Source organism: Heteronotia binoei, unplaced genomic scaffold (genome assembly GCF_032191835.1).
Source record: "Heteronotia binoei isolate CCM8104 ecotype False Entrance Well unplaced genomic scaffold, APGP_CSIRO_Hbin_v1 ptg001470l, whole genome shotgun sequence".
NCBI lineage: Eukaryota > Metazoa > Chordata > Lepidosauria > Squamata > Gekkonidae > Heteronotia > Heteronotia binoei.
The window spans coordinates 81413-105458 of NW_026800282.1; the positions used below are offsets into that span (position 1 = coordinate 81413).

The 24046-nt window shown below is 42.1% G+C and overlaps 1 protein-coding gene across 2 annotated transcripts in view; it reads left to right on the top strand.

Moving 5' to 3' along the window:
- Positions 1 to 16863, top strand: part of LOC132591070 (DNA-binding protein SMUBP-2-like) — a 39139-nt gene extending 22276 nt beyond the window's left edge. The window contains exons 5-7 of one of the 2 annotated variants that reach the window (XM_060263954.1): positions 5384 to 5547; positions 6518 to 6718; positions 16707 to 16863. In XM_060263954.1, the coding sequence (XP_060119937.1) occupies positions 5384 to 5547; positions 6518 to 6718; positions 16707 to 16859 (518 nt within the window). In that variant the 3' untranslated portion in view covers positions 16860 to 16863. The remainder of the gene's footprint in view (positions 1 to 5383; positions 5548 to 6517; positions 6719 to 16706) is intronic. The other variant, XM_060263955.1, reaches the window with a different exon arrangement.
- Positions 16864 to 24046: the final 7183 nt, after the last annotated feature.

The window sequence follows — 24046 nt, forward strand, 5'->3', positions numbered from 1 at the left end:
TTTTTAATGCAGGGGTGTCCAGCTCATTAGTTATGAGGGGCGGATTTAACATAAATGAGGCCTTGTAGAGCCAAGTCATAATATAATGCCAAGTAGTAGAGATATAAACTTTGTAAAGGGCATAGACAAACACAATTAAAGGAGCTTTTTTTACTTAAAATAAAACATGCTTAAAACAATGTATATGCTGTAGTAATCATGAAAATGTTGTTCAGATGTGTATCCCTAGGTTGCAAGCCTACTTTTGATTTATTGACATTCATTACAGAAATCTAATGGTCAATGCCTTGAGCCTAAGACCCAGAGGGAAACATGAAATGGCTGGGCATTGTGAATTTTTGTACCTAAGCTGCCTCATGTGCTGGTCAAGAACATGTGAAGGTGCCATGACACAGACTGAGAGCTATGTGTTTGTCTCCAAAACAATAGTCTTCCCCAGAGAAATTACTACAACTTCTATGAGGCAGGACAAGAATAGAAAGATAGCCGTGTATAGTGGTCAGTATCAGCCTACTATCTGGGAAGTCCAAGTTCAAAATATTCAATCAATCAAAGGAAAATGTGAAAGAAAAATCAGAGGAAATGTGCTGGGTGAACTTGGTCTGGACACACTCTCTCAGCCTAATCCTGGCTTGTTCTTCCTCTTCTAAGTAGTTCATATGCTTTTCTGCTGAGAAAGACTGGATCATGAGGGCATGATGGACCCTGCTGGTTAGCCAGAAGCCTGGTGGAGCAGCTGTTTTACAGGCCTGCAGAACTGTAATAAATCTTGCAGACCCTTGATCTCAGTTTGGGAGCATGTTCCACCTGACTTCATTTATACTCCTCCTTTTTTCCTGTCATGATCCTGGGCCTAGCGAGGCCTGCAGGTCCCAGGAAAGCCTGCTTAGGAGTTACTGGGAAAAGCCTACATCTCCCAGGATCCCCTCTGTCCCTCTAATTGGATAGCAAGTGGTTTGGAGGGAAACAGGCTCAGAGGGGGTGGCACCTGGGAAGAGAATATAAAGGCTAAGCCCAGGAAGGGGGTGTTCTTTTCCTGGAAGGCTGAGCTAGAGGTAGGCTGTGCCTGAAGAACTTGACCAAGGAAAGCTCCCTCACCCAAGGGAAGGGGTGAGTGCTGGTTAGTAGTTTAGGGACCGTAAGTTAAGACGCGTTAGGACTTTTGTTTATTTTCCCTTCACCCTTTTACTGTTTTATGCACCTTGTTAATTTATATAGCACTGACTTTAAAATAAACCTTTTAGTTGTTGTTCACTCTGCCTGGTCCTCGCGCCTATTATTTTGCCTAAGCTACAGGAGGCCTGAAGGGCTTGGGAGAGGACTCTGGGCCTTCTTAAGGGGACCCCTTAACCCAGAGTGGTGGCAGTACTTGGTAAGACCCCCCTGAGTCGTGACACTCCCCCATGAGGACTCAAAGTTGCTTACATCATACTCCATTTTACCCTCACAATAACCCTGTGAGGTAGTTTGGACTGCAAGGGTATGACTGGTCCAAGGTCACCTCATGAGCTTCCTTGGCAGAGTGTGGTTTCAAGCCTGGCCTCTCAGATCTTAGGACAGCACTCCAACCACTATACCACACTGGCTCTCCTATCCTTGAACTCTAATATTAAAATGACTTTTTAAGTAATAACTTTGATGTAAAGTATGGTGACAAATCTTGGGTTTATTTGGCTGTCATTATAAGACCTCAGACTTCTGAGGGACACAATATTTGCTGCAAGTCTGAAGGAAATTAGGCCTCGAGACCCTCTTGAATGGTAAACACAATGTTTTCTAAAATAGGACAGCTAATATTTAAAATGCTGGCTCTGAACTTTTTTGAGTTCTCTAAAAGCTTAAAAAGAGAAGCCGATGTTTCACAGAGTCAAACTTGCCTTTATAACAAAAGAAAAATTTAAGCAAAGTTTGTTACTTGGTTTTGTCCTCATTCGAGAGACCCTTCTGGCTGTTAAAAGAACATCAACCTGTGCTGTTGCACATAACTTTTATTAGGTCTTTGCTTTGAATGCCTCTGCTTGAAGAAGAGATCTATAACTCAGATGTTTGCTTCTGGCAATCTAAAATTATCTGGTCCACTAAATATATTGCTGAGTGAGAACATCATAGTTAATAAGGGACTAAAATAGCAAGACTTGTAGAAAAATCAGTAATGTTAACAACTCTGCTTCCTACGAAACAGCCTCAAGTCTGTTTCCTGTTAGTCATCATAGCAGAAGTCTAGAAAACTGAATGGGTTCAGAGATGAAATTATTCCTCTGCTTCTTGGAATGTGATGGTTCCTGGCAGCCTGGCTTAGCAAAGGTGGCACTGGTGCCCCTTCTGATGTGCCAGCTCCTTGTGGTTACGGAGACTTTAAATAGCCCATTCAGTGTCTTTTGCCAGCCTGAAATTTTAAAAAGCCTGTTCCCTGTAGCATTTGCCAAATACCAGTGAGTGACAACTCCTCCTTACCAGCTGTTCCTTTTTGTAAAATCCCCTTCTTGTTTTTTTAGTTGCTTTTCCCTGGACCTTGGAACCAAATGTTCTCCTGCTTGCTGCTGCTACACGGTCGTCAAACAAGCCATGGAATAAAGCCTGGAGCTAGAACCCCTGGCATAATGGGTAGTTGAAAGGGCAAGGCTGGAATACCAATAATGAAAAAGGAATGCCAGGGATAGGAACTCCTCAAACACTTGCTTGGCCAAGGGTGAAAGCATGCAAAAATTCTTAGGGTTGCAGAGTGCTGGCACTGTGTTAACTGTCTATCAGTGAGGATTTTAAAGTTTGAAGGTGATGTTGATTGTGTGTGGACCTTGACCCCTCCCCCCCAATGTCCCCAAGAAATAGCCCCCTGCTGTCCATGTCAAATCCCAGGAGCATTTTTGAACAAAATCGTTTCATTTTTTCCCTTGAAATTAATAGGGGACACACAAACAGATAATAGGGTTGCCGGGTCTGACTCAAGAAATATCTGGGGACTTTGGGGATGGAGCCAGGAGACTTAGGGGGCGGAGCTGGGAGCAAGGGTGTGACAAGCATGATTGTACTCCAAAGGGTGTTCTGGCCATCATATTTAAAGGGACTGCACACCTTTTAAATGCCTTCCCTCAATTTAGAAATAATGGAGGATGGGGGCACTTTCATTTGGGGCTCATAGAATTGGACCCCTTAGTCCAATCTTTTTGAAACTTTTGAGGAGAGACAGTGGATGCTATGCTGAAAATTTGGTGCCTCTACCTCAAAAAACGGTCCTCACAGAGCCCCAGGTACCCGTGGATCAATTTTCCATTTTACCCTATGGAAATCTGTCTCTGTATGGTATAATGGAGTGCCCAGCAGACATTTCCCTCCCTCTCCCCACTTTCTAATAAGCCTGAAGTGGGGAGAGGGCCTCCAAACTGGGGAATCTCCTGCCCCCAACTGGGGATTGGCAACCCTAACATCCATAGGTTAGGGGGCAGCAAGAAAACTCAACCAGTATTCTGGTTAATACTATGTATACCGTTTCTGCTGCCAATTTGGTTTTGCCAGCAACTATGGAATGTGCTGCAGGTCCTTTTTAAATGTTTATTTATTATTTAAAACATTTCTCTCTTTGCTACCTTTATTCCCAGCTCAGGGTCTCCAGGGTCTGTTTTTGAGCCTAACTAGATGTTACAGACTGCATGAGTTTGCCACAAGGACTTGTAGCTGTACTATAGATGCTAGTTTTGGTGACTATTCATGAGTAAAGGTGCAGCAGGGCTTCAGTTTGGATCAAGACCACTGTGCTGCAGAAGAAGGAATTTCTGTGCTGTTTTCTGTGGCTGAAAAGCCTGTGAGCCATGGTGAGAGATTGTTATTTGCTCTGTGGGAAGACATCATGTGCTGGCTTCCAATGAAGCAGATAACACTCCCCACCCCTGTGCATTCCCCAGACTATTTCAACAGCTGAAAACACCACAGGGAAAAGATGGGAATTCCTCTTTCTAATGTGCAGTGGTTCCAGTCCAAGGGACTCAGAAGCACTGTTACTCATGAGTTTCTACTAGGAACTAGCAACTACTACATAGCTGCAAGTCCCCATGGCAAACCCATGTAGTTTGTAGCATCTAGTTATGCTTTGCATCCCCAGGTAAGCTTGCAAGTACTTTGGAACTGTGTAGAACTTCAGTTTTTTTCCTTCATTCTTTTGTTGCAATAATATGGGCATTAGTTCTGGATACTCCTTGTTGATCGAATAAAACATACAAATTACTAAAAGCTATGTGTACTAGAATAATGAATAGATGCCATGTGGAAATATGCTTTAATGTTGACACTAACCCATTGCATACATGTCTGAGAAAGCAGGCAAATGCTGGACGTTTCCTCTTAAGAAATGGACATAAGTTATTTTGTTCTGTAAGTCAAATCAGTATTATCCATAGAAATGTTTCAGTGTCTTCTGAAAAAGAATTGAAATATCAAGTAAGGACTACGTAGGGCTGGATCCAGTGATCCATCGGGAGAAGGTGCTGAAAGATGCCAACCTTTCCTTTTGTTCTCCTCCCCCCCACTTCGTTTTGATCCCTGAAAAATTGATTCTTAGGATCAGGGGAGCAGCATGGACTAATTGCCACAGGGTCAGAAGGCTGAACTGAGGAGGGAGAGAAGGATACAATTAAGTCTCCTACTTCTTTGCTCAGTGGAACTACCAACAGAAGAGGTCAGTTTGGGGAAAGGCCTGTGATCCCTGTGATGGCTGGTTGCTGGCTCTGACCCATTCACTATAATAAGAGATTAATTTTTTTAAAAAAATCAAAGTCTTGGATGTATTTCATTTTATGATTCAAAGAATCATTTATGATAATACTGATTTGACTTACAGAACAAAATAACTTATGTCTACTTCTTAAGAGGAAATGTCCAACATTTGCCTGCTTTCCCCGAAATGTATGCAATGGGTTAGTGTCAACATTAAAGCATATTTCCACATGGCATCTATTCATTATGTGCTTTGGCCTGTTAATGAAGGAAAACATATTTTTATAAGTTTTCAGGAAGATCACAATGGGCCTACTGTAACTGGTGCAGTGTCTTTTTAAAGTGCAATCTGGCATAGTTTCTTGACTTTCTGTTCCCAGTGATGGTTTACAGAGACAGATTGTCTCAGAAATATGAAACTAGAGGACTGAGATATTTGCCGCCAAACACAGTCTTTCTTAAAGGAAGCCAGAACTCAGTGGGGGCTCACATAGGGGATCTTGACTTCCCAGAGGGTTAATCAGGGTGTTTCCTTTGTTGAAAAGGTGATTCTTGCCATCGAATGCAATGCACTTCGAAATGCCTCTTATGTGTACTGTCGTGCTTGCTTTCTTGTGCAAATGTACTTTGCAGGGACTGAGATCTGAACAAATACTTCTCCTGCTGCTTCTTGCAGGGCTACTGAAGTTCTACAATGAATCACTGGATGCCTCCCAGAAGGAGGCTGTTCAGTTTTCATTGGCACAGAAGGAGCTTTCTATCATCCATGGACCACCTGGAACAGGCAAAACAACAACTGTGGTCGAAATAATACTCCAAGCTGTGCAGCAAGGCCTGAAAGTGAGTAAGTGGGTATAAATTCTAAGGAGTTGCATAATTCCAAATCCCATCCATGCTGCATTTCACTACAGTTTCTGTGCCATTGTGAGCATCAAAGTTACTGGATTAACAGGATGAAGCTATGTCCAAGCTCTTATATTAGCACAGTCTGTAAGCAGTTTACAGTCTACACTCTATTTGTCCTCAGCACAGTGCTGTATACTAGATAGGTCTCTTATTCCTAAGTGTATATTTTGGAGAGTGGATTGAGTAGGTTACAGGACTTTTCCAAAATAACAGGATGGCTGGGGACCTGATATTTAAACTCAGATATCAACCCTCCTGAAACGTCTTAACTATTGTTTTAGCCTGTTCATTTTCCTCAGTGGTATTGAGTTGTTTTGCATTCTTGCCTGAAGAAAAACTGCGAGAAGACGAAAACACAAGAGGAATCCATTGCAGACTGCCATGTTCCACATTGTTTAAGGTTGGCAAGTCTTCTAACAGAAAGATTTTGAGACTTATAAGCAGAGCCTGGGAGCTGAAGGGTGCATCCCTAGCCATTCAGTGTTGGAGCCTGGTGAGGAAAGAAGATGGCACCTTAAAAGCCTGGCTTTGCCTCATGCTTCAGAGTGGATATGTGGTGGTAGAGGAGTGAATAACAAAATCTCTCAAACCATGTAGAAAGAGCCTACTTGTCCCATTGACTCTGATCTCTCACTCTAGAATTTTTACTCTCGAAGATCTTGAAAAGGCTGTTAAACTTCATCCCTGGAAACTTCATGTCAAACCCTGAGACCTGATAACCCTAACAATGTTTTCCTTCTGACTCACAAGCAGCACATTAAATGTTGTTCTTCCCTTCAAGTCTATAAACTCTCTTCCCTCTACCCATGTCCTGGCCCTGATGCTGAGACAGTCTCTTTACCCTTTCTGGAGCCAAGCTTTTGCTTGAAGCCACATTAATGGAGCTTTCTCTTTTCTCCTTAAGGTCCTGTGCTGTGCTCCATCTAACATTGCTGTGGACAACTTGGTTGAAAAACTTGCTGGCCATAAGGAGCGGATACTACGCCTTGGTCACCCAGCTCGCCTTCTGGAGTCAATACAGCACCATTCCCTGGATGCAGTCTTGGCACGTGGGGATAATGCCCAGATTGTAGCAGATATCAGAAAGGAGATAGACCAAGCATTTGTATGTGTTGCATTCCATTTTTCACAATCTGTTTTTAGCTCTACAGCTATTCTGAGTATGTTGCTAGTATTCATCTGGTGTCTAACAGCTTGTGACAGGAAAAGCTGGGGAATTATGAACAGTGCTGGGTTGTGGGGTCAACACCAGAAGGTCACTGGGTGCCAGTCACAGCTGGGTAGAACTTTGTCTGTTTCTGGCCATCTTCCCAATCCACTGTGTATTTATTGCTGTGCTTCCTTTTGCACAGCTTAAATGCATGGGAGAAATTATGCAAAAGTGACTCACTCATATCATGCTCATTGAAGGATATAGTGGGGTTTTATGTGTGCAAAAGCTCAGTTTCTGTGGAGCGGAGATCCAACCACCTTGCTGCAGCTTTTTTCCTTCCTGAGCTTGCATTGTGCATTTCAACACGGGAAAAAATCCTTGTGTGTTTCAGACCCCAAGACAGGTTCCTCTGCTGAACTTAACAGAGGCTCTGCCATCATTGTTTTCCTCTGCCCCCGCCCAAACTCTTGCTCTCTTGCCTCCTTTCTTCCTTTCAGAGCTCAAGGCGGCTTACAACATAAATAAAATACATACATCCCAAACCAAATTTAAAGTCACAGTTTAGGGCTGCTTTAATCAAATGCATTCCTGAATAAAACCATTTTCAGCTGTCTTCTCCACGGACTCCTTAGTCTGGGGACCAGCAGATCAAACTATGGTTCCTTCTGTCATCTTTCTCTTGAGCGTCTTTGTCTTTCTCATTACATAGCTGGATCAGTCTCTTGATTTCTCACCATTCACACAATGCACTGCGTCTTAATTTTTTTTTCTTTCTGTTTCACATTCAATTTCCTGAACTGCCCAAGAATCATAATTATAAAACAGTTTACTGCTGTCTGGTTATGACCCACAGATTTTACTTAATACTGCTGTTACACAACAGGGGACCAGGAAGCGCCTTCTACTGGTTGCCACCACTCTGATAAGGGTCTGTCTGGGAGGCCCCAGAGCACCCACCCAATCCCTGTCTTCCTTATTAGCAAGCCAGAAATTCAACCTCAGTCTAGAAGAAACTCCAGAAACAAAGGCAACCACTAATGATTGTTGGTACAACACTTCACAATAGGTTCCAGTAAGGAAGAGTTTCCTGCTTTTGATCTCTTTAACTGCTCCAATTAGTCCCCAACTGCCCCAATTGGATAAACATATGGAGTAGAGGTCTATCAGTGGCTTTTAGCCACTGTGGCTTTTTGAAACTCTCTGTCTGGGGCAGTGATGTTCTGTATTCTTGGTGCTTGTGGGGGGGCACAGTGGGAGAGCTTCTAGTGTCCTGGCCCCACTGATGAACCTCCTGATGGCACCTGGTTTTTTAACTACTGTGTGACAGTGTTGGACTGGATGGGCCATTGGCCTGATCCAACATGGTTTCTCTTATGTTCTTAAGTACCTTTTAACTGTGACCAAAGAGACATGAGGACCTAGGCAGCTGAACAACAAGAAGTTTAAGTGCCCAAAAACAATAAGTGGGTTGTAAAACTTTTAGTACACAGTGAATATAGAAAATTGTAAAAGTTGGTATTAAGAAATAAAAGCCCTGACATGTCTGACTAGCTGTTCCCTTATTCTAATCCTAATAAACTCACCCTTGAGTGAGGGCACCCTCCTGCTGCAGCTTTTCCAGAGATAACACTCCTCCATCTACAGCCTCTCCAGAGAGAACAACTTGCCTCTCCAGCCAGACCTATTTATGCTTTCCTCCCAGGTCCCACCCCTCTGGGCAAGTTTTCTCTCTTAAATCTCTACCACCCAATCAGAGGGACAGAAGGGATCCTGGGAAATATAGGTCCACTAGCATCTCCAAGGCAGGCTTCTCCCTGCGCTCTAGGCCTAAGATCATGACAACTGTTTTTGTTGAATGGCATAAGGACTGTTTCATACATTACACAGCAACCATCCTGGGTTTGCCTCTTTTTATTGTTCCCAGGGAGCTGCAGCCAATCCCAGCTCTCTGATTAATTTAGTTGCACAACAACCATTTATTGCAATGCGTTTTGAAGGGTATACAAAGATGTATGCTTTGATATACGTACAAAAATATAATGCAAGAGGATCAGTTCCTACTTATCAGGTTTAGAAGTGGCACACCCTGGGGCATCTGATTGTTGGACTAATTGGAGCAGTCTGGGAGATCAAAAGCAGGAAACTGTTCCTTTCTGGAACCTAGTGTGATTTGTGGCACCAACAATCATTAGTGGTTGCATTTTTTTCTGGAGTTTCTTCTGGACTGAGACTGAATTTCTGACTTGAGTTCAGAGTAATATGATGATGATAATGATGATTGTCATGGGAAAAAGGAGACCCAGGCATTTCAGCTTGCTAGACCTTTATTTTGTGGTTCCCATTTCCATCTCAACCCCCCCCCCCCTTCACCGGTGTTTCCCATCCTTTTAACTCCCCATTCCCTGCCACAGCTGAGCCGCTGGGAGTTTAAAGGGCTTCTCCGCTCCTTCACAATGATGATATTGGATTTATATCCTGCCCTCCACTCCAAATCTCAGAGTCTCAGAGCGGCTCACAATCTCCTTTATTATCCTCCCCCACAACAGACACCCTGTGAGGTGGGTGGGGCTGGAGAGGACTCTCACAGCAGCTGCCCTTTCAAGGACAACCTCTGCCAGAGCTATGGCTGACCCAAGGCCATTCCAGCAGGTGCAAGTAGAGCAGCGGGGAATCAAACCCGGTTCTCCCAGATAAGAGTCCGTACACTTAACCACTACACCAAACTGAAATGAAATGGGGCAGAATAAAGACAACCTTCATGAAACCCTACTTGGTTGAGGTGGCATGGAAAGTAGACCTTGATGGATTGTGCTCACCACCTTAATTCTTCCTGATTTCCCCCAAATAGAGACTGCAACATTTAGAGCTTGCCTGTAGCTTTACAGCTTGAAACTGGTAGGAGATGATTAATTAAATAAAAATGTAGCTATGCACATTTTCCTCTAGTTCCCTCCTAAGATTGCCTAGCAAAACCAGCAAACAAAGTTTTAGAGTATGTTGTCATCTTCTTTATTTAATTTCCTGTTTAAAATTTAATTTAAAATGTGACACTAATTTAATTGAGATAATACATTTTAATACAAATGTCTATATTTCTTTCCCAATGACCTTGTACGAGATGTCTTCATAATGTCATTAAACACTCAGTGCTAGAAAGTATCCTTTGTCACATGGAGGCATATCTGTAACTGATTCCAGAAGGTTGCACAGACCATTCTGTTTCTGGTTTCTTTGCTGCTTTTTTACTTTTCACCCATTTGTTTTTGAGTTACTTGAATCTCTGGTGAAGCGATGTTGTAACTTGACTCGTCTCATGAGCTCCTTTAAAATTTGCTGCTTTTGCACCTACAGTAGCATATTTATCACCATTTATCATCTATCTATCTTTTTTAATTTGCAAAGAATGTTACAGCTGTTAATGTGTGTCATGTTACAACACTTCCTCGGGGTAGGTGGTTTACAGACTTTTGAACTGAAACTAAGAAAGACTGACTTGCCCAGGGCTACATTGTTACAGTACCGGAACCAAAGACTTCATATGTCTATGTGAACCTCATGTTTCCATGCATATTCTGGCTTTCATCTGAGTGCAATTAAACTTTCTTGGTGTTGTTTTCTAGAGTTCTCTTCTCCTAAACTCTGGCCTGTAACTACTTTTGCTGGATGGCCATTTTAAGTAGAAGAGTAGAAGATTACTTTCCCCCAAATGTATGTCCATTAAAACCTGTGGCCACATCTACATTTTCCTCCGCACATCCTCTGGTCTCTGGATTGGCTGCTGAGTTTCAGATAATACCAAGACAGCTGATTCGGCTCTCAGGTTGTCAGTTGAAAGTTTCTCTAATAAAATGCTGATGGCCAATAATTATCTGGCACAACTGAAATATCTTTCTTCATATGTACAAATAGAATAGAGTATCTCTGCATATCAATGTAACTGTGGTGTGTTACTACTTTATGGAGAAGTACTGACTGAAGAGGTTTGTACAAAAAATAATCTGCAATCATCACCCATAGCAGCTGCTTATGCTTTTCCTGCAGGGCTGTTATTTATTCACCAATTTGGAGGTTTTTCTTTGAATATATATTTAGAGACCCATACACAAGTTTGTGTGTGTGGATTCCCTGGGTGTTCGGAAGATTGCTGGGGTTTGTGGCGAGGCAGTGCTGAAACAGGAGACAGACTAGATGGAGAGATAAACTAATTGAATTCCATGCCAGTTTGAATAACACCAAATTGTCCTGTGAAGCCCAGTCTTGTTCATTGTTTTTGCACATCACAAGATCAGTCGAGGAACATCTGTGTCAGGATGTACAATTCATGACCTGTCAAGCCAAACAGAGTTCACCAGCTATATATTGTGAACTGCCAGGTTCTTGACAACCTTGGTATTTTTGCAAGTCCAGGCAGAAAAGAAAGAAGCCAATTTGACTATTGTAGGGATCAGCAGCCGTATCCATCTAGTGGGTTGTAATTAGTTTGGTAGTTCACAAGTTGTGTAGGCCTGATCTTTGATATAACAAATCTGTGATTGTATAATATGTCAAACAGAGTGGAAATAAATGCTGATGAGAAAATGCTGATGATAGTCCAGCTGGCCTTTTTTGTGGCCATGTTTACTTGCTCAACTGCAGCATGCAGGAAGAACACAGAAGAGTAAGTTAATAAAATTAGCTAGCTGCCCACTGTCTTTCTTGGGGCTGTTCTGCCCACCAACTGACGTGCCTCAGTGCACTCACACCCCCTGTTCCTGACTGAGGTACAATCTGTTCTGTGTTTCCCCAGTGACATCAAGTGACTCCAGGGTCTACTTGCCCCAGAGTCATTTACCCAAGTAAATGGGTTTGTGTCCAAAAGGGGTATTTAACAGAATGTTTTGGTGCCCAAATGCTCCCTTTTTCCACTTTTTTCTGTTGCTCTGTGGGTGATGCACCTGCTTGTGAATTGCATTTGCCAAATCAAAACTTCAAAAATAACACATACCAAAGCTGTGATATTTTATGGAGCAGAAGTGTTCATAGATAAGGAATCTCTATTATGATTTATTGGGCAGTTCCAAATCAATCAATCAATCAATCATTTTATTTATATCCCGCCCTCCCCGCCGAAGCAGGCTCAGGGCGGCTAACAACATTAGAACAATGCATTAAGTTATACAATAATGTTTAAAAACAATAACTGATTTAACAATTTAATTAAAATTCTAAAATTAATAAATTAATAAAATTAACATCCTGGTGCTATTTCAACAGATGGTAAAATTACTTAAGCAGTCTCTCTCTTTTAATCGGTGAAGGCCGTCTTGAAAACGATGGTGTTGCAGGCCCTGCGAAATTGTTCAAAGTCCCGCAGGGCCCGCATTTCTTCCGGGAGCTGGTTCCATAGGTGTGGAGCCACAACAGAGAAGGCCCACATGCGGGTACTCTGTAGTTTTACCTCTTTCGGCCCGGGGATGGTCAGCAGGTTCTTCCCTGTTGACCTCAGTGAAATGAAATATGTATTCTTAAAAGTATACTGGCACTGCTACAGGACCAACCCTAAATCAGACTTTTCCCTGCAGCCGCTGTGGCCGGACCTGCCTGTCCCACATTGGTCTTGTCAGCCACCAGCGAGCCTGCAGCAAACGTGGACTATTGCACCCTTCTTAAATCTTCGTTCGCAAAGCCAAGCCGAGAGAGAGAGAGAGAGAGAGAGAGACTGGCAATCTATTTAACTGGAGAACAATTAGCAGCAACCCAACCACCATTTGTCTGTTATCAAGTGGGAGCTAAAGTTCACCCTGTCGCCCCCACTCCTTACTTCAGCAGTTTGTTGTTTGCAGTATGCCCAAATTTCTTTTTGTCTTTAATTACCAGAGAGGTGAAGCAACTCCAAAATAGTTCTCCGGAAGAGTCCCCAGTAGCAGTCAGTTTGAGAGCTTAATGTCCATCCAAACTGAATTGCACCAGAAGATAGTTTGCCAAACTGCACCTCAAGAGTGAGGGCTGTGTGTTATAGACATTCCACATTCTGTATATTATCATCAGTATTTTGGGGACTTTTGGCTTGGTATAGGTGGTTCTTATACAGCTGGATCCTGTGAATGACAAGCACAAGGCACTCATGGAAGTGTATCCTCCCCAACCTTTCCTTTGCTCCAGAAGCCTCTGGGATCTCTGAAATGGCATTGTCAGGAATAATCTGGCTGTGCCTTTTTAGGGGTCACATGAAGTTCTTGGAGACTTGCTTTGGGAATATTTGCATTTATGGTTTATAAATCATCCCGGGGGGTGGGGTGGAATGAGGTGATAGCTTTGTATCAGACTGTATTCCTAGTGTAGAAGTGCCGTGCTTCTGCATTTCACAAGATTATTTTTCTTGAATTCTGAGCATTTTCAGTTGGCTGCCCTGAGAAAACAGTGATTTCAAAATTATTTGCATGAAGACCAGATGGATATTACTTTTTGAATAGCTTCAAAGTAATTTGTGATCTGGCATGCATAGAGAAGCTGTTCAGAATGACCACTCAGTCAGAATGGAATGGGCATTTTCTCAATTTGCATTAAGGCCAGGTTGCAGCTTAATTTGTTAGATGAGATATTGGCTCATGTAATCTGACATTTTAGAAATGGCAACAAATGAATCGGGCTGAAAGACAGTGACTCACAGAAGAGTACCCTTTGTAGTGCTAGGTTTTTGGGCTTGGCTTTCCATGTCCCAAACCAGCACTCTTGCTTCTATATGGCATTTGCCCAAGTAGTTAATCCAGAGGATTTCAGAGGAAGCTTTATAGCATAATTTGACCTCACCCCATTTCTTCAGGGGTTTCTCCCCGTTCTGTTACTTTGCATAATAAAGACTGGACTAATAAAAAGACTCATATGAATGTTGAATAATTTTAAGGGGAGGGACGGTGGCTCAGTGGTAGAGCATCTGCTTGGGAAGCAGATGGTCCCAGGTTCAATCCCCAGCATCTCCAAAAAAGGGTCCAGGCAAATAGGTGTGAAAAACCTCAGCTTGAGACCCTGGAGAGCTGCTGCCAGTCTGAGAAGACAATACTGACTTTGATGGACCAAGTGTCTGATTCAGTATAAGGCAGCTTCATATGTTCATAATTTGTGGTTATTGCTGACTCCAGTGCTATGATAACCGCCTGTTTTGAACAACAGCGTGCCTTAAGGCTCTAACATTTACTCTGATGTAATGCAGTGAAAATGCACAATGTTTGCTTATGATGTGGGGTTATTCTTATTTGCTTCTTTTTCAGGGCTTAGAAACACTGGGCAGTATCTATTCACTCTGCACAGAATTCCTCATTTTCCTGTTCTTCAGTTTTTCCACCTCCTTCCAATCCATGGAAAGATTATTCTAAGGCTTGTTGGACTACCTAGAGGAACATTATGTGTGTTAGTGAGGCTGGATCAAGGATAAGGAGATCAGCCAGTATCATAATGCCACTGTATAAATCGATGGTGCGGCCTCATTTGGAGTACTGTGTACAATTCTGGTCACCACACCTCAAAAAAGATATTATAGCATTGGAAAAAGTGCAGAAAAGGGCAACTAGAATGATTAAAGGGTTGGAACACTTTCCCTTTGAAGAAAGGTTAAAATGCTTGAGGCTCTTTAGCTTGGAGAAACATCGACTGAGGGGTGACATGATAGAGGTTTACAAGATTGTGCATGGGATAGAGAAGGTAGAGAAAGAAGTACTTTTTTCCCTTTCTCACAATACAAGAACTCGTGGATACTCAATGAAATTGTTGAGCAGTGGGGTTAGAATGGATAAAAGGAAGTACTTCTTCCCCCAAAGGGTGATTAACACATGGAATTCACTACCACAGGAGGTGATGGCTGCTACAGTCATAGCAAGTTTCAAGAGGGGATGGGATAAACATGGAGCAGAGGTCCATCAATGGCTATTAGCCACAGCATATTGTTGGAACTCTCTGTCTGGGGCAAGTGATGCTCTGTATTCTTGGTGCTTGGGAGGGGCAACAGTGTGAGGGCCTCTAGTGTCCTGGCCGCACTGATGGACCTCCTGATGGCACCTGGGTTTTTTGACCACTGTGTGACACAGAGTGTTGGACTGGATGAGCCATTGGCCTGATCCAACATGGCTTCTCATGTTTTTATGAAATAGCTTTCCTTTCCTCTTATGCAAGCTCAGCTCCACTGAGGAAAGAGATCAATTTCATCCTTTCCCCCCTCCTCACTTTGGCTCTCCAACCTTCCCAGCTATTCCTCTGCACAGATCCTGGGAGGCCAGGGAGGGTTTACTCTGGGTGTTGGAAATAACTGCACAGCAGGAGGGGAATGTGGGAGAACAGTGTGGCTTTCCACACACAAAATGTAAGATATTGCCCATTGCTTCAGATAAAAGGTGTGATTCAGGCCATTTTGGCAGCGTTCTATTGGCCGAAAGTACGTAATTCAGCTGCAGAATATATGCTGTACATTCCTGAAGTATGGAACAAAGTACATTACTAACTTACTCCAAGAGAATTCTTATAAGTGACTGGTGAAGTAGAGAGGATTATAATCTCTCTTTCTCATCTCCCATCCCAGTATTGTAGGAAAAATGCCTATGAAACAGCTCTCATGGATGGTGGTCTTACGTCATACTATTCTAGGTAGCTTGTTGTGTGATCCCATCTTGCAGGTGTCCATTTCTCACCTTCCTAATCCTTTGTTGCCTCCTGAGCCCCTGTGCACAGCTGGTCTGGTATGAGCTGAGCCCCTAAGGCAGTGGCTGGGTTGTTGGAGTTTGTCTTGCTCCCAGCTAGAAGTGTGTGTGTGGGGGGGGGGGGAGGGTGATGGATGGAGGGGGGGTGTGATGAGCCCTGCCAGTAGTCCGAGCTGAGCCCTTTGCACTGCTGGCAGCACTTCTGAGCCTGTCTTGTTCCCAGCTGTCAAGTGTATGGGAGGAGGCAATGGCTGTGTGGGCCTGTAGTTGCCTTACAGACTTACACTGTTTCTGGCCTGGACTGAGTGGGTGTGACTTACTCCCCACTGACAGTGGGGTGAGAGGAGATTGTAGGCACTGCTATCCAGGCTCCAGGCAAACTGGGTCCAAGTTGAGCCCTGCTTGCCTTAGCATTTCCCTAACCTGAGGACGTTTATTGGTGTTGAGATTGCATTTAATTAGTAATAACAATTTAGGGGCTAAGTAGCGTTACTTTGAGGGTAATGACATATTAAACAAATTATCAAAGTCTGTGAAAAGTATAGACATCTTTCCTGTGTCTTATTTTGCTGGCAATTTACATTTGTGACTTTAAATATGCATCTTCAGGCACACCAGTGAAACAACTGCATAAAACAATACAGTATATTCCAGAATTATTTCCAAAAGGATTCATAATACAATATGTTTATTATAGAACACATTATATTTGCTCTGTTTTGCCTGGTAATATTACAGAGTGGTTACACATCATGTGAAGTTATAGTGTACTGTTTCAAAAAGCGTCTAGAAGTTTCAGTGCGTTTTCATTATTTAGTTTTTAGTTCAAGATATTAGCGACAAAGGTAGAAACATCGATATGGAAGCAGTATTATTACCCACTGTATATGTGTATTTCCTGGAATCAGTGAAACTGAACTGGATCTCCGTTTGATTTCATTTTATTCTTATTAAATTTTATGTTGTTGGAGGGAGAATTTCACTGATCCTAATCCCAGAAAATCTATCTCTTAAAAATCCATGTTAAATGTGCACCCATAGTACATTCAATCTAATTATATTTCCTTCTCTCATGTAGACTAAACTTCTGTCACTAGAAGCAGGAGAACTGAGTCTCTTCTAAAGAGTACTGTTGATGCTGTATTTGTGATGTGTTACATTCTTACGAGAGAGTTTCTGCTTCTTTAGCTTTAGCCATTACCTTTACTACACTTTGTGCGCAGTGACATGCTGTATTTTTTTTTAATTGTCCTCTTTTATTTGCTTTGGTGCAGGCAAAAACAAAAAAGACCCATGACAAAGGAGAGAGAAGCCATTTTCTAAATGAGATTAAGACGCTGAGGAAAGAACTGAAGGAGCGAGAGGAAATCGCTATGTCTGAAATCCTGACACGGGCTAATGTTATTCTTGCAACAAACACAGGTTAGATAAATGTTTCTGTCTTTGCCTTGAAGATCTGCTAAATCAAATTATAGGCAGCTATAGGCTGCTCTATGCCCCTCTACATTACTGTGCTTCGCCTGGAACTCAAAAAATTGCACAATGCATCTTTGAATTGATTCTCAGCCCAAAAGCTGTAACTATGAGCAACATTCAGAATTACATATAGCTAGATGGTTTGCCTTTTGGCCCCGCAGCTGTGTTTCCTGATTGGATGGCTTGTGTAACTAATCAATACTGTGTGAATCTGAACAACATACACTGCTCTACCATTGATGTTTTCACAAGCCATTGCTTACCTCTGTATGCCACTTGATATGGAGAGTGAATGATGCATTATTTATAGAACTAATCAAGGTCCTGGACCTGCGAATAGTGAATTGCTTGCATGTTTTAGATACATAATTATGTGGTTCATTGGATCAAAACTGCTGCTGCTTGTTTTGGGAGCAGTTGATGCTCCCAAAAGTATATTTACAAATGAAACTGGCAAGTGATTTTGTGCAAGAGTCTATATTAAAATGCTAATATGTACAAGGATTATATATGAACAGAAATATCAGATTATTATGCAAATTATATTTTTCCCTTCCAGTTGGAAGACAGAAATAATGACAACTATTTCACAGCAGTGGGTTCTGGACTAACTAAATATGGTCAGCTCATAATATCATTGTGATGACAATTGGAAATAGCTAATATCACATTCATAATTCAGGCCTTGTTGATTCACATGGACTCTATCAGTGAGCAAAGAGATGCTTATGGGAAGGCTCCAGGGTTTGTTGGCTATGCTGCCTGTTGGCACAGAAGCAATATTCTGCCCCCCCTAGTCCTCAACGCTTACTGATGTCCTTACAGAGGCAAGAGCTTGTTCATTTGCCATCTGCCATGCAGCGGGCCATTGTTATGACCCTTCATAAAAGCAACCAGGACCTTTTAAGACAAGCCTGTTTGCAAATGACAATGATAAAGCCTAGTTTAGAAAACGTCAACATATGCTTTCCACATGATTGTACCTAGATCGGTAAAGAGTATTTATCACCACTTTAATTGGACCCCCAAAAGCAGATATGACCACATCTGCAGGTTTGTGTGAATCTAATTATTGCAACTGCCTACTCAGATGATTCAATGTTAAACCTATTCCACAATACTGAGAAAGTTTTCAGTAAGTTTTCTTGGGCACATTGGAACCTACTATCCAAGATTTTAACTAACATGGAGCTTTATATTATTGTGAATCAAAGAGGTATCACTGTGTCCCTGCTATGTTTTCCTACAGCCCAGCAGCACTCGGTTTGTACAGTGGCAGGAAGCAAATATTTGGGTCATTGAAGTTGGGGCAAGGAGGAGGCGCTCTTGTTTGCTGCAGATGCCCTGGTCTGTATTGGTACCTTCAGAGTCCCATGTGTATGTGTGAGCCACTGGTTCATCAGAAGTGTAAAGCACAACTTCCTTCAAATTTTTGGTAGCCCAGTCATACTTTTACACACACACAAACATATATAGGATGCTATCCATAGATTAACAGAAATTTATTATCCATAGACTAACAGAATATATATTTCTGTTAATCTGTGGATAGCATAAAAGCCCCATGATGCAGAGTGCAGTACTGCAGTCCGAGCTCTCTGCTCATGACCTGAATTCGATCCCAGTGGAAGCTGGGTTCAGGTAGCTGGCTCAAGGTTGACTCAGCCTTCCACCCTTCGGAGGTTGGTAAAATGAGTACCCAGCTTGCTGGGGGAGAAAGTGTAGATTACAAGAGCTCCCTGTTTCTGTGCTGCAGTGTTATTTTAAATGCATAGTCTGAATTATGGAGTTCTACTTCTGAAGTGATTGGTCCTCTGCAGCATTTAGGAAACACAGCAGCCTACTTCAAAGGCAGAGTTCATTCTTCCATAATACATTCCTCCAGATATTTGGTCTGCCCTTGCTATGCTTGGATCTCCTGACAAAGGATCTGGGAGGTGCATACCTTTGTGTATGTATGAAGCAAACGGAAATGGTTACCCCAATGATAGGCATGCCTGTAAACTTCGTATAAGATCTTATCCTCCTCCTTGACTTACTGTTAGAGCAGCCTTACTATTAAGGCATACATCTGGTTGCAATAAGCTAGGAGGGGGTTTTTTGTCATTAAAATATTTAGATCCCATTTTTCTAAAAACAATTTTATTCAAAGCTGTAGCTCAAGGTAAAATTACTTAGATACTTATGTGGCAGGAATTGTTTGTAAAGAAATCCCTGAATTCTTGGGTTATATAGATTAATAAAAATATATGTTTTCTCTGATGGGGGGAGATTTACCCATTTTTTACTCAATCTCAGAAATGGCTAGACAGCCCTTGTAATTAAGCAACCTCCCGGTAATGCTCTGTGGGTCAGAGCCATGTCGCATCCCACTGTCCCCACCTATACTTAGAGAGTATGAGAGGGGCTGCTAGGCTAATGGCATATTTCTGTTTATATTCAATGAATGAACTGAAGCCAAGTGTGCCCAGTTTACAAGTGGAACAGGGAATCACTTTTGATAGTACATCCAAAGCAATGACAACAGGCTCTGGGATCTCCCTTGTGTGAGAGGGGATTCATTATTGTTACTCAAGAACTGTTCTAGTATCTGTATCATTCTTCTTGTTGTGGTAGAAAACAACTCAGGAAAACAAAACTTTGCTTTGAAAATAATATAGTATAGATTTTTGTCAAATTCCAATGATATATCCATGTATTTGTATGGAAGATACAAAATGATGTGCATCTATTTGTATATGGAGATAAATTGGTCTTGATGTCGAAGGACAGCACAGAGGAACACTCTAATCTTCTTCCTATGGCAGTGTTCTTTACAGGAGCTTTTGCAGAGCAGTTTATTAAGCAACTATGGCAGTCTTTACCCTATCACACTGGGGTAGTTGAGTTGGTTTGCAATAGAAGAGCAAGATTTGAGCCCAGTAGACCAATGAGATTTCCAGGGTTTCAGGAGTCAAAGTTCCCTTTGTCCTGCTGATAAGTGACCCAGAATAAGATTTCACGTGGCCTGCAGGCTACTGTTCATCAACTGTTGGGTCACAGAAATATTGGTACTTGCTCTTGGACATCTTGATTTTGTTTTCTTTGGTCTCAGGCAGTGCTGATGTGTTTCAGTGGACAGGACCTTCGTCTGTTTTTTCTGGATACATATTTTGTTTTCTCTGTTGTGTTCAGTATACTGTATTGGCTTTCTATAATTATACAAATGTGGGAACTTCTGTTCCATTTTACCTCTTTATGAGATGCTGTAACCAGTTTAATTGGAAATCAGGCATGAACAAATCTTCAATACCTTGAATCTTCCACAGTATTGCTTTTACAATGGGCTTTTCTTTTTCAGAATTATGTTCCAGTTGGAACAATTACCTGGTTAATATAATTTCAGGTAGAAAACAACAACAACAACCTTTATTGGCATAACAGCATAGATGTGCACAATCGGCAAGGGAGAAAACATATATTACCCCAACATTTGAAACATTCCTCTCCTCTTAGAAACACAGCACAGATATTGAGCCACAGTCTCAATAATCTCAGGGTTGTGAGAGGACAATAGGAAGAGAGTCTTACCACCATCAGATTGTCCCTCATGATTTTGAAGAAGAGTATCTAAGTACATGGCACGAATATCACAGTAAAATGTACGATGCAGGAGAACATGTTCAGTACTTTCTATATCCCTTGAACCACAACCACAAAACTTGTTGGAATATGGAATTTTCTTAAAGCTCCCATACAGCACAGCAGAAGGGAGGACATTAAAGCGAGCTAACATGAAGGCTCTACGAAGCTTAGAGGAAGTTAAGCAAGAAAGATATGTTACCAAGGTTCCACTAGAGGAGATCCCCCACCTCAAAGGGGAACATCTGCCAGAGGCAAGGCTTTTGAGTTCTTGCATTTCAATATCTACAAGTCGTTGTTTAATCAGAGCAAATGCAGTCCTCTCAGGGAGGGAGACTAAATCATCAAAACTGAACCAGTTATGGAGATTTTTTTTCTATATTGAGTAGCCGTGCAGATAATTGGGGTTCAGATAGCATGCATGCAATGAGATTATTGGGGCTACTCCTAAAATGTAAACGTAACCAGAATTTATTTGTTATAGTCTAGGCTTTTGTCTCTAGGAGTCTTTGATGGGTCTCCAAGCATATAGCTGCATAGGGCACACACGCTGGCAGCCCTAATATTTTCCTTTAAAAGCAGGATTGTATTTGTTCTACTGCTTTATTAAGGGCTGTGATCCAGATTGAAATACCATAAAGCAGTTTAGCACTGATTTTGTGGTTAAAAACTTTAAGGGCTGCTGGAATGTATTGATTTCCCCTAGTATTATAGAAACAAGTGATTGCAAGTATGTTACTATTCATAGATTTCATCACTTCTTTTTTGTGGGGAGGCTCCAGGGCCTCAGGCTGAGGTTTTTCACACCTACTTGCCTGGACCCTTTTTAGTTGGAGATGCCGGGGATTGAACCTGGGACCTTCTGCTTACCAAGCAGATGCTCAACCACTGAGCCACCACCCCTCAAATTTCCACACGCCCCAAGATTGAAAAGGTTCTTACACTGCCTCCCAGATTCGAAGAAATCAGCATATAAGCTACAACACTACAGCCTTGATTTGAGGCATGAGTAAATTCTCCAGGGAGGTCATAAGGAGGTAGACCATTCAAAATAACCAAGTTAAACCTCAGACAAAGCTGAGCTAAACGAATTCCAGCTTCATTAATTTGGGGATCCTTAGAATGTCTCAGATTATATAAACAATTAAGCAGGACGTTATCTGGGGTAAAACCTAACCTTCCTGCAAGATCTGACCTATTCTGACGTTAAAGTCACCGGCCATTATGATACCCAAGGCTGGAAATTTCCATTCTAGGTCCTCTAAGAACTCTAGGAGCCTATCCCAATACAGAGTCAAGGTTTCTTTTGCAGTGCATGGCAGTGCATAAACATTGATTATTATTGGACTTCCCTGAACTTTTCAAAAGACAGGCTTGTGCCAAATGTCCACAATCCTGTAGGGGAAGCACCTCAAAATTGGAGTTACAAGACCACAACAATGGTAGTCCAGCTTGATATCAGCCAAAACGCTTGGATTTGAAAGCTAAAGAGGAGAGAGTGACCTAAAACCCTCTAGAGAAATCTCATAGTGTACCCAAGTTTCCTGCAGTAAAATCACATCAAACTTCCTAAGGAAGCAAGGACTTATTCTTCCAGCCAGCAATATTCCATGACAAGATCTTAAGGTTGGAAGTTACAGGCTCTTTTCTCAGTCAGTCAGTTTCTGCTATCAGTTCAAGTGATTTATCCTTGTCGAAGAAAACACTGCCATTTCTCATGCTCTTGGGCAGGCTTTTGACTACTGCCCCCAGCTCCTTGTTGGGGCACCAAAGTTCTTTTATCTCTCTATCACTGTCAGGTAGATGAGAAGGTTGCAATTCTAACCTCTCCACATTTTGGCCTGATGAAATCTGCTTTGGGAGGGCTATGGGGGAGGTGTGACAGTTTGTCCATTTCCTCATGTATCAAGGCAGTTGACATCGTTGGATACGGCCGCTTTTCAGCTCCATATTTAACCAACTTGACCTTCAAGAGCTCCAATCTGTCAATAATCCATTGTTGTTCCTGGTCAGACAGATCAGCAAATGCCTCTTGGATGTTTTTTTCCCACATCACCTTCTTCCATCAGCAATTCTGGGAGGGCAGGCACTAATTTATTGTTAATGGAAACACTCCCTTTGTCAGGCTTCTTGTGGTTTGCACTTCTTACAGTAACCCTCAAGTTGTTAATTGGACCCTTATAGTTCTTATGTTGGTAATGGGGCTTGGGATCACTTTTCTTCAGAAATAGGGGTGCCAAAATTATGTTCCTGTAGACCCGAGATGGGAAAATTCCTCTTGTCTTTAAAAAACTTTTGTTCCTTAGCAAGATTGATGGAATTTCTGGGATGTTAAAGGTCAATAGGATTCTTTGAATTTGATTCACACTAGTCAGAATTTCCAAGTCTTTTAAATCTGACCCTCTTAATTGGACACCCATTAATGTTTTTAAATGTGTCTTTACTGCAGTTCTAGTATTCCAGCTGGAGGTGCCTCCATTATATTTGCCAACAATCAAACAGACCTTAGCAGGTTGAAGCACTAGTTGAAAATTCCTGCTGGGATTATTTACTCTCAATTGTGCCAAGTCAGCTAACACTCCAAAAGCTTTATCTTCCACAGTAGTGTTCACAGAATGAGTTAATGTTGGCTGCTTAGTCTTCTTGGAGACCCCTTTCCAAGATGTATCAGACTCCCCTTCAGTTATACTTTTAACCCAGCTACTTATGAGATCCATTTTATCATGCAACTCCTGGAGCTTTTTACAAATATACTCCACAGTTTTAGCAGTCAGCTGAAACAGTTCAAGAAAGCCTGCACCTGCTTCTGAACTCACATCCTCTCCATCTTTAGGCTGCTCTGCTTGGCTCTCATTAATCTCTGTTTCCTGCTTCGTCCTCTGACATGGAATAGTACACAACAGAAGTAGCTGCAGTCTCAGAAAAAACACCCAGATCCTCTAAGATCACACAACGATTATAATTAGGGATTTGAGGTGAGTAAAAGTCATCAATTTTTAATTGTTTTGAGGAGGGAGGGGAGTGGCTGTCCTCTCTCACACGTTTGAAAGTTGTCATTTTTAAAATACACACAGGTATCACCAAAGTGCCAGGAGCAAATCAAAGCTGCCGTCAGCTAAAATATATCCAGACTGGGTAAAACCATCATTCATTCAATCCAGCTCTTTGCTATTATAACCATTCTTATCTCACCATTAGTAGCGGCAGCTGCAAAAAAAAAAAGACTTGCTTCCGAAGGTGAGTGTCATGAGCCCTGACAAGGAGGAGCTGGAAGGGTTAACAGACCTGGAAGAGTTGCCAGCCAGTTCCTCAGCTGAACAAACAGCAGCTGGCCCATCAATCACTCTCCAGGCACCAGTGTCAGCTGTTGATGATCAATCTCCTCCAAGCTCTCCTCCTCCCATCTCAAGAGTTCAAAGCAGGCTCCAGAAAGAACTTTCAGAGCGAAGACATGAGGCATGCCGATGCTTCAAATCTCTCAGCCCTTATTTCTAGCAGAGTCACTGCCACCCAGGGA